The 11,786-nt window shown below is 37.8% G+C and overlaps 1 protein-coding gene across 1 annotated transcript in view; it reads right to left on the reverse strand.

The window, feature by feature from the left end:
- Nucleotides 1-6,467: 6,467 nt before the first annotated feature.
- LOC107653823 (trafficking protein particle complex subunit 3-like) overlaps nt 6,468-11,786 on the reverse strand; it is an 8,725-nt gene continuing 3,406 nt past the window's right edge. The window contains exons 2-5 of the mRNA XM_016440662.1: nt 11,551-11,648; nt 9,067-9,166; nt 7,025-7,207; nt 6,468-6,937 (exon numbers count right to left, since the gene is read on the reverse strand). Coding sequence (XP_016296148.1) covers nt 6,818-6,937; nt 7,025-7,207; nt 9,067-9,166; nt 11,551-11,648 — 501 coding nt within the window. The 3' untranslated portion in view covers nt 6,468-6,817. The remainder of the gene's footprint in view (nt 6,938-7,024; nt 7,208-9,066; nt 9,167-11,550; nt 11,649-11,786) is intronic.

Genomic DNA, 11,786 nt, shown 5'->3' on the forward strand with positions numbered 1-11,786 from the left:
GCTGCGTTACATCACCTAATTGACATTCATGTGTTTATAAGGTTACTTAAGGGTTATGGTTGTGAGTTGCCGTCTCTACATGTTGGTTTCTGCTCACAATATGAGCACTGTAGTTGAATATGAATTTAATAGGAAAATAAATTTAATGGCTAGGCTCTTCAGAGACATGCAGAAAGAACCATTTCTAAGCTGGTCGTACTGATGTCTGCGTGAGTTTATGCGTATGTGTGCGCAACAGCGTGTGTTACATCTCAGGAAGGTGGTGAAAGGAACCCTGTGGAACTTCATAGCGCAGGTACCTTTTTTCAATTAGAAATAGGATTGGCCCAAGAGTCACGAGATTCAAATCTGCCCCAGACATAACACCCGGCTTTCAGATTTAACTCACAGAGATTCTGCAGAATATGTACCATTGACTCCTGCTTCTTGTCGTATTCTTGGACCATTGCCGGCACTCTGTACCGAAGGTCAGCGTGTCTGTTCTCCGCGCTGTCATCGCCCACACAAATACGTCTCCTTGCAATTATGCAGCAATAGCACACTAATATGGTTCTATTAAAATACTCGATGGATCAGAACTCTTGAGAACTCATCTTGCTTTTAAGCACAGCTGAGGAATTGCTTTGTTCATGGCCGGTTTATATAATCAGACGCTAATCAATGTTTCTTGGTGGCCCAAGAAGCATTCGCTCCTGGAGGGCTTTCTGTATGGGCCACAAAAAGAAAGAGATCTTTCAGTCAATGCAGCATTCCATGACATCCTTCTGAGAGAGGTAGTTTATCGCCATACATGCCAAAATAATTAGTGCCACTTACACAAAGAGTTTATCCACTCATGTTAAGAACTATTAAACTTAATGGGGCAAAAATGTATTTCAATAAACACATCTATAGGCTGTGTTTTTTACAGAAAAAATAAAGAAACAAAGATCAAACCACTATGAATCCAAACATCTCATTATATGGCATCATTTCTATGCACTCCAGAACTCTCCCCTTCCAAGGGAAACATCCAAAGGGTGCCTATATTTATGTAAAGAGCGTGCCCATTGAAAACACAGTCTCTCGTAAGAATTGTACTTCTCTTCTCAGTTCGCTGGGCACACATGGCGCAATGTGTACACAAGTTACTCTGGGACTTTTCGACTGTTTCCATAGTGACTCATTCATGTGGGTCTGCTTGAGCATTCCATCTCCTCAGAAACCACTCTGGTCTCCACAGGCCATCCTCTGTTCCAGAACATTCTCCTTTTCAGATCGACTCGGGACACACAAAATCACAAGCAAATTAGAGTCGAGCGAGAGAGGGAAAACAGGGAGCTAAATGGAACTTCCTGCAATTTCGAAATTTGAGCAATTTTGACTCTGTCGGGTGGTTTGTAAACGTTTTCTACATGTATAAAAATGTGTAAAATGCAGAAATGGCTCCGTCTGTTCAGAAGGGAAATAAATAAATGAAAAAGCTTTATTGTGATTCTTCAAGCGAGCATACCGAAATATGCCTAGACCTCCACCCAGACCTCCACTGCTCAGTGTATGTGCATTTATTGCATTGAAAGCCTGGGCTGTTAAGAGGCATATAACCTCATTAACTTTCAGAATGGGTTGAAAGGGTGGGTCTGGTCCTGGACCTGGTTTATTACACAATAAAGAACTCAAAACATACTTGACTGCTCGATTGGAATGGCAGCTTTGACATGGGGGAGTATTCATGTCAAGCAGACTAGTAATGACATCACCAGTGGGCCATGTTCAGGTGATGGAGTGCTGTGTCATGCTTTGTTTGGTTTTCCAACAGAAGCCATATTAAAACAGAGACTTTGAGAAAAACATGTCGGGAGGACAATTATGTATTCAAGAAATGTCATTCATTGGAAAACTCAGTAAGTAGTAATTAGTTTAGAACTTGCTCGGTTTGATTTTATAAAACTGTCCAGTCTCCATTGTCAACATACAAATGAACAGCATGCATTTTCATACATTAATGCAGCTTTGTGCGGACCTGAGTGAGGTAAGTGTATCCTGTCACTCAACGGTAAAAACAAGTATAACTACACAAAGCATACACCATCATACCAGTTACCAAATGGTTTTATGTTTCTTTTAAGACATTTTGCAGATTTTATTCCTAAAATGCTTTTGTGTATAGAACTACTTCCTCGCCTTTAGTCTAGAAACACTTAAAACTGAACATGCCACTTAATAGCCATGCAAGTCTTTGTTTAAGAAAGTTTCACAAGCTTTCAGAATCAAGAATCCTGACTTTCTTTTGTTGTATAAACAAACAGTGGTCCCAGATGTTTTTGGACACTTAATTCACAATAAAAATGTGCACACAGACGTCCTAGCAGAGTAACTGCAGGTGTAGTTCTTCACATTATCTATGAACATAGTCCACTAACGTTTGACAACTAGAATGTTTCCAAATATATCTACATTTTGAACAGTATACAGTTGTTTCATCATTGTAAACCTTAAAATATTTTCCTTGAAAAGTGTTTGTGGTATGTTACTTTAAAATAAATGCTTCTGTTTGGGCTGATGTGCATTGGTGCCTGGACATGGAATTTTGTTTCTCTCATGAGGAAAGATCCACTTATAATTGTTTGCATAAATGCTACTTGGTTTGATATATTGTTATATAACATTCCATCATTTTTAAGTGTGGCGTAAGTGTTACATTTTGTTTTGGCCTACAAGTACATATAACATATGACCTTACAATAACATATGACCTTAAGTAAACAATGGCATATTCCTGAAATTTAGCAATTAAATGTATTATTTTAATAATTCCCATCAATCCCCTCAAAAAACTGAAAATCACTGTGATTTGATCTATTAGTATGGGGATACAATGGAAAAAGAGGACCTTTCAAGTACCATTTAAGACATTGGCAACAGGTCCGGAGGTTGCTGAGTGAGGCAGAGGAGTTATGCTCTCTATTTGTCCCAGATGTGTTTGATTCAGATCAGTATAGAGCAGTAGTCATGGGAAAGTGGAAGTAGCACATTTTACATGTTATAAATACGTTGACCTATCCAAGATAATCCTCTAAATAGTGGTGTCTAAAAAATGTGAAAAATCTTTTCTCAACGGAAGATTTTACAAATTAAATAAATAAGAAACAAACAAATGTTTGAGAACTAATAGGAAAAGTCTTTGACATGTTGCGTTCCTCAAGGATCTAATTACATCTTTTCTTGACATCTGAGAATGACCTCAGACAAGAGGGTTTGTTGCATTTCCATCTCGGATCCTTTGATTTACTGTCTCGTGACCTTTACTGGAAACAGTGCGCATGCTGCTGTTCCTGCGAGGCAGGGAAGATCATCCATTCGTGTGTCATCTCCTTTGTGCTCCAGAACAGCTGTGGGAGACTTGGACACCATGCCACAGGCTGTGATGGCTCTTCAGCACTGGATCGGTTCTTCGCACTCCAGGGCATGTTGATATTCCCACAAGGTGTGTTTTTGAAACGCACTCGGTCTTGCCCTGCTCCGTTTCCCTCCTTTGACCTCCATCATCTCGCTGCCAGTCCTTTCATCCTGGCAAGGCTTGAAAGTGGGGGATACAGTGGAAGAATCACAGAAAGAAAGTGAGAAGAAAAAAAGACAGAAGAATGGATGAGGGGGATTCAATAATGGTGAGCCAGCAGCAGGCCATCCGCAGGATTTTATTGTTTCAGCGTGCCATTCAGCATTTGTTTTTGATATAGGGCACATGGTTGCATTTAAAGGGTTTAAATGAGATTGGCGTGTACCGTCTCGTTTCCAGCATACGTAACTTTTGCTACTTGTATGCTAGAACTGTCCTAATAAAATTCTTAAAGGGACAGTTCACCCCAAAATAAAAAGTCTGTCACTCACACTCATGCCGTTCCAAAACGGTATGGCTTTCTTTCTTCTGTGGAACACAAAAAGAGATGTTTTGAAAAATGTTCACTCTGCTCTATTACATATAATAAATGTGGGTGGGGAACAAATACTGTCAAGATCCAAAAAAAAGCATTAATGCATCATAAAAGTAGACTACATAATGCACTATATTTCATTATAAGACTCCTAACCACAATATGAAATTTGATATATAATATATTTACAAAAATATCAGCCTTGATCACCATTCACTTTCACTGTCTGTAAAAGAGTAGCTTGAACATTCTGGTAGATATATTATTTTGTATTTTATGATCAAAAGATTTCAGGTTTTAAAACGCTCAAAGGTGAATAAAAAAAATACATACATTTTTGTTTTTGAGTGTGCTACTCTAGTTAAAGTCGGAATCTATTTTCTAAATGCATATTATAGATATTACAGTGAATAAGTCATGCATGTATGTTTATTTTTTCCTGTTTTGACCTTGTAATGTTTAATTAAAATGTCATAACTTGGAACTTTTGGTGAAAATGACTCCTCTCTGGTGATGTATGCAGTACTTCTCTAATTATTTAGTCTGCTTAAACCCGTGTTGTTCACATACATTTTTGATTGCAACGTCCACATCTCAAAATCCAATCAACAACCGATGCATAGAACCAAGTCCCCACCCTAGTTTTTCTTTTTCAATAATCTGTTACCCTCAGGTATGTCACAATATGGACAGAACAGATATGTAGCTAATTCTGTTTAATTGCAACTTTAAAAATATGGGAGGGCAATGAGGTGGACCGGAGGCAGACCTTAAATAAACTGCATTTGACTGGATGAAAGTTAAGGCGCCCTTTCTTTCATTTCTTGCCGTTGACCTGCCTTTAGACATGGGGAAGTTAAAGGAACAAAAATAGCTTGTAAAAATTAATTCCTTATGGTGGAAACGAGCTTCTTGGAATTCTTTAGTGCCTTCTCCATGAAGAATTTCAGTATTGGCCTGGTATGGCGTCCACACATGAGCAGCTCATACAGATGAGGATAAACATATAAGAAAGATGACGAGGAGGTCATCTCGTAGTCTGGAGTCCATCCTTCTTAAGCCGAGATTCATATTGGTTAAAGGTGACCGTGATGGTTAATGAATGCTGACACATCACTTTGTTTCGGATGCTTGGCCAAGGAGACGTCCTGCATTGTTAAGGGAGAAAGAAGGAGCGAGAGAAATTCCTGAAAGCATATGGAAGAGTGATACATGTTTTCACACAGTACACAATCCCAGCTGTATATCCCCATTATACAGGTGTCTAATTCTGCCAAATGATTTACATCAAATGTCTGTGCGAAACCATTTCCTCTTCCCTCGCTTTCCAATATACACATTATACAGAAAACATACATTGTATGCATAATCTAGCAAGAGGGGACAAGGGATTCGGCCTGATAGGGCTCTGCATGTGTTTTCCACTGTTCCACTGCATGTGTTTTTCTTGTAAATGTCCCTAAATCAAGAGGGAGTGGATAAAGAATATATTCATGAAATAATTTCCCAGCCCCAGAGATTCAAAAACAAGCAGTTGGTGGACCCCGTGAGCAATCAAATACCAAATTAAAGAGAAACACAGAAAAATCCATGAAAATGGAAAGAGGAAAAAAGGTCAGACCACAATGCTCACAGCTACCTCTAGTGGCCTGATGTAATAAAACAATACTCTTAAACAATGAATACATTATTCATCGCATCAATGTGAATCAAATCACAAGGAAACTGCATCTAAAATTTATAAAACCGAATCCATACACTAGGTACTGGGAAGTAGTAGTAGAAGCAGTAAACTTCTTTCCATTTGTGATTGATGAGGTGTGGAATTCTGGAAAAAGAAGCCCAGATCATGACGTAAGGCGATTAACAGGTATCAGGAACGGACTTTGAGCTGCGCCGGAGAAATGAATGGGTTTCAGCGAACGGCCATCCCCTTTCCACCGGTCAGCACGACCGTGAACCCCTCGGCTACACCATTAAAACGCACTGGCTCCCAAAACAGCCCTGTCCTGCACACGCACCAGTGAACCTCCAGGCCCTGATTGCTTCCACGTTGCTTGAGTAAACATCTGAGACGAATTAGGCCCTTGTTATTGTTGTTTGACTCTAACCACATCGTGGTGCCACGCTGTAGGAATAACAGTCCCACGATGCAAGGGCCAATACACGACAAGGAGACGGCGATGGGGGCTGCTGTGACACTTCATTACATACGTGTGGAGGGACCTGCCACAGGCTCGGCGTACACAGGTCCCATTATCTACATACCTAGACCCCTCCCAGACTCCCCTTAACACCAGTGGCCCTCTACAAAACATATGCGTCTCACAAAACTACGGTTCTGTTCTTGGCGAACATGGGTCCCTTTCTTCAAATGTTGGTTTTAGATTAGCCATCTAAAGTTGTTTTCGATACAAGCATTATAGACATTAAAACAGCAGTGTGATATGGTCTGCTCAAATAAGCACTTTATTGCAACTTTGAGTAAATATTAGTTTGTGTCAAAGGCCTATTGAGTAGAAGAACGATAAATAAGGGGACTACGGTTGTTGGTAGTTGATGACTTATTTAATCTCATTATGATACTTGACTAAATAAATGAAACCTTCTTTGTCGTATGTATGAGTTAAAGGCAAAAAGAATAACAAAAAATACACTACAGACAAACTGTCATACAAAAAGAGACTTGAGAAAATATTTGCCTGAAATAAAAAACATGGACCAGGTGCAAAGAACATGCCAACCTTGGTGACACATCAAGAGAAATCTTCTCGACGATGAACTCTCATTGCAATACTTAGAATGTTTGGGGACTGGTTGGTCTTCTTGACCAAAACAGAAGTTTTTGGTTCCCAATCCAACATAAAAAAGTCTCTTAAATTAAAGGTTAGTGTCTTTCAGCCTCATTCATCTCCAGCGGGCAGGTTCTCCTCGATCCTTTTGATGAACTTCATGCGAATTTCTGTCACATTGTCACCTCTTAGTGTGTCCTGAGCGAATCGCACATCCACTGCCATTTGAACCTGCAGCAGTAGAAAAATAACCTTAGTGTGAATAGTAATTGAGGGTTAACAGATCATCAATTCATCTCACACAAACATGCTCTTCACCATTTCAAGAGCTCCTCTCAGCACTCCACAGAGCAGGCTGGAGTAAACTAGATTACTGTGGTTGTCAGGAAGCTCTACAAAGTCCACCAGGGGGTTGCTTTCGAGGATAAGAGAGAACTCATCTCCAGCAGGACTCCAGTTGGTCACGCTGGGGGTGATACCCAAGTACATCTTGAAGGCTACCTGTTAACATTAGACAAAAAGGCTCTTGAGTGTTAACTCGCTTGCCTACATCTATGATGTCAGGGCCACATTAAGTGATTTTGCAGATCTGTCACATTCTTTTTAGGTGCTGTATTCACGACTCTGACACTGAAATGATTTGTTTTTTGCACAACTGCACAGTACGAGTTTGAAAAGACGTTTTGAGGACAGGCCATAAGAAGACCAAAATTTTGATTATTTTACATCACAGTAACAGTATATGACAATTTGATTATTTTTGCTGGAAATTCAAGTCATTTTAAAATTAAATACCATTTAACTATTAACAATTTTAGATAATCCAAAGAATTAAATATATCAAAATGAAAGTTACTGATTTGACAATGTTTTCTTTTTATTTAAGAAACCTGGACACAAACTGAAAAAATAAGATTACTATAAGGAGGCAGAATAAGATATTTTAGGGATGCATGGCACCATTTTGGTTATAGGCCGATAGTACATTTATTTATTTATTTTTAATTGATGTCAGTTGCTATTGGATATTTACTTATGTAGCTTATTTCCCCAATTTTCAATCAAATCTCAAAATTTATATTTATTTTTCATACTGTACATTATGATGTTGTGATGAAAATAAAATATAAATACATGAAAAGCTTAAAGTTAAAAAACCTAAACAAAGATTAGAATTGGCAACTTTAAATTACATTTTAAATAAAAATTAATTAAAGCTAAACATAAATAGAAAAACCCAAAACTAATAAAATGGCAAATGCACATAACAAAATTACTAAAACTTGAACTAAAATTAAAATGACTAAAATTAAAGTAAAAGAAAAAAATAACTATAATGTCCATAAATAATTCCACACTATAAAAAATGATACTTTTTGGAGCATTTAAAGCAATTCCTTCCTAGTCTTTAAGACAACAATACAATGAATGAATATTAAAATTATTCATCAATTAATTAATCATTAATTAATATTAAAATATAAATTATTGCTTATATTGAACAGAATTTAAATATTGTGCGTCCCTTGATTACATCCTTAGATATCAGTTCAAACACAGCTTCACAATAAGTAACACCATAATTAAATAGCTTTGATTCTAAATTCAGAATGGATGTGCCGTTTGAAGCCATAAAATAGCCAAAAGACACACACCTGTGAATGCACATCATTTGAATTCTATATTAATGCTCTCAGTCACTGCATTGCTTAGCAACCATAAACAACTAAACAAAATCCTTCACATTATAACCCTCATTAAAGTGATTTAATAAAAAATTGTTTTAAGACCCATCGGTTTAGGATTCTGATCAGGGTCCCATCAAACCGATGCACTGTGGATTAACATTTAACAACGTGACACACGTGGAGGAAAGTGAGTAGAAAAAGACAGACAGACAGAAGAAGAACGGAGAACAGACAGACAGCGACCAAGCAAGCATGGACAGGTGATGGACAGGGGGAAGAACGCTCCGTCAATCCTGTCAGTGTGAACCCTATATGCTTAGGGTGAGGTGCATTGTTTCGTAAAAAAGCACTGTGGCTCTCCCAGACCAAAGAAAACAAGTCGAGAGGAACACGAGTGTCTCGGTTCACTCTAACACCATACAGACGGCCTGCCAGTTGGCTTTGCGATAGCATAGCGTGGATGTTTCTCAAGCTGTGTGACTCTGAAAAATTAAAAACGGTAGAAAGATGTGATGAAAGCTACGAAAATATGTGGGCTACTGCAGGTTGAAGTTCAAATTCCAGTCACTTGCTTGCGCATTAACATGCTTGCCTGCTTCCTGATTCTCTCTTTCGCTTGGTCTAAGGGAGGGCTCAGCATGCGTTCTGATTGGCTCCAAGTACTCACGTTACCTTTGCAATGACATCAGCCGTTTCTCGGAAATCGTGACACCTCCCCACGCTGGACCGAGCCAAGAAGTCCTCAATCAGACGCACTCCGATATTGTATCCCCTTGAAAGGATGGAAGAAGAGAAGGAAAACTGTGAAACTGTGTCACTGTCAGAGCAACTTCGCTTTCAATCGCCCTCATTTCACCTGCCAACGCAATCATAAGAGCTATAATCTCTTTTTATTTTAAAGGTCTTAGTAAAGCCCTTTAACTTCAAGGACTCAAAAAGAGAGAGAAAATCAAATCTTGCATATTAGATGCTTTAAAGAAGCAATAGGAAAAAAGATTGTATTTCAGACATGCTGCCAAACCCAATATCAGTGGGACTACTGGATTAGTTCAAGGCACAGTTTAAATGAAAAGACCACTCAGCCAAAGAATACACGCTGCCCACTGATTCTCTAAATCACAACCGTTGGACTCCAAGTATCTCAGGGCTTTCCATGCATCCTCACAGCTTTTCCCACAATCTTTAAACCAGAGCTTCCCAACTGGTTTTGATTCAGGGCTTAGATTTTACAATTAAGTGTTGGGTTCCACACAACACAGTACCAACATTTTTCAACAAATAAAAGCAACAAATATTCACTTAAACATAAACATGAATTAATACAATTAATTGCACAGGCCCCAAAATATGCAAAACTATTAAAGGCACAATATGTAAGATTTTTTTATTAAAATATTCCAAAACCACTAGAACAGTGTTATATATTTAGCTGACTTGTGTACTTACATTATCCCAAATGTTTTGAAGGATGTTTAAATCCAGAGAAATAAGCAATCTTAACTAGTGTAACGGACCGTGTCCATAGTGTCATTGTGTTGCCTGCCAATGACGTCATAACCCCTTGATTTTTTCCGGTTTTATTTTGTTGAAAACATGGAAACCCCAAAGACACTTTAATATGTTATGCATTTTATTAGACAGGTGACGAACGCACAGAGTAGCATTATAACAGAACTTTCAATACACTCAAATGTATCTAGTATAAAACAGTGCTGTTTTGCCCCACATACGCACGACCAGAAGAAGCGGAAACAGTCGACTGTGGCATAATAAAAGCTCTGCTGCTATCGAGCCGTGTATCGCGCTCGTCCTTAGAAAAAAGATAAACAAAAATTATTCAAATCAAAAAATATATATATTCTATTAGGATGGTTAATATGAGAAATGCACAGCTGTTAAGAGCAGAAAAATATTAAAAACTTCAAGTCAATAATTGCATGTAAATGTAATGTGACATTTCAGGGCAATTAACACTATAGAAAATAACGGACATCTAAAAACACCTTGTGGTCGGCACACATTGTAGTGTGGGTCACATTATTATTATTATTTTTTTAAGTTTTGAGGATAAGTGCAAGTCATTCAACCTGTTCAGATTAGCATCTGCCTAACTTTGACTAGCTTCCACTAAGTGACAGATGCTGGAGATTTTGTTTTGGGAGGCATTTCTCTTCCCTTTTAAAAGCCGACAAGGCTAATGTACACTACTGTTCAAAAGTTATTCACCAAAGAATCTGAAAAAAGTTGCCGAAAAAATATTAAACAGCACAAGCGTTTTAAACATTGATAATAAAAAGAAATGTTTCTTAAGCACCAAATCATCATATTAGAATGATTTCTGAAGGATCATGTGACAATGGAGAAATGGCTGCTGAAAATTCAGCTTTGCCATCAAAGGAATAAATTACATCGTAAAATATAGAACATTTATTTTAAATTGTAATAACATTTCAGAACATTCAAGATATTACTGTTTTATCCTGTATTTTTGATCAAATTAATGCAGACTTGGTGACTTCTTTCAAAATCATAAGAAAATTCTGAACAATATTCTACATGCATTTTATTATTTGCAGCGATTTTCCCTGCAACCCACCAGTGCAGTACAACATGAGATGAAACTTGCTAAAAAAAATTTAATAAATAAATCTCTTATCATCCATCCATTTAATCTGGATCCACTCTAACAGTGGAATAGAATTTGAGAAGTATAGCCAAGTGGGGAACATAATCATGCATCTGAAAAACCAGGGTTGTAACCTGCAGCTGCACAATTAATTTAGCAGGGAGGGGAGAGAGACAGCTCTCGAAAGACCTTGAGTGGCACATTTTATACTCTCAATACCACCCAACCCAGCTTCAGCAGACTGGATGGCACAATCACCACACCTAATATAACAGCCTACACCCAGCACAAACACTGACAATACAACTCTCTCTATGTTGACTAGTGACTAGACAACCATAAAATAAATAGAAAGAGCAGTTATAGCATGTGAAAATCTAAACATATTCCTTACACTTTCATAGAATATTTAAACTTCAATCTTAGAAAAGAGAAAAGAAAAGAGAAAATATTCATGCCATTTGTAAACTGTTGATTTAATGTGACCAGATGGTGATGGATAGGTGAGAAACAGAGAAAGACAGACTTACATTTTATCCAGTTGTTTGTTGACTTCCTCGTCATTTTCATAGTCCTTACACAGCTGAGTAACCAGAGCTCCATAAGTGAGAGTGAATAATTCTGAATTCTGTTCAAGAAAAAGACAATGACCCAAAATGACCCACCACCATATTAATAATATCCACTGTGTTTACCTAAGAAAGACTGACACTGAATGCTACAAAATTTGACATTCCAACATTAATTATAAAAAAAAAAAAAAAAA

Source organism: Sinocyclocheilus anshuiensis, unplaced genomic scaffold (genome assembly GCF_001515605.1).
Source record: "Sinocyclocheilus anshuiensis isolate Anshui unplaced genomic scaffold, SAMN03320099.WGS_v1.1 scaffold223, whole genome shotgun sequence".
NCBI classification, from domain to species: Eukaryota; Metazoa; Chordata; class Actinopteri; order Cypriniformes; family Cyprinidae; genus Sinocyclocheilus; species Sinocyclocheilus anshuiensis.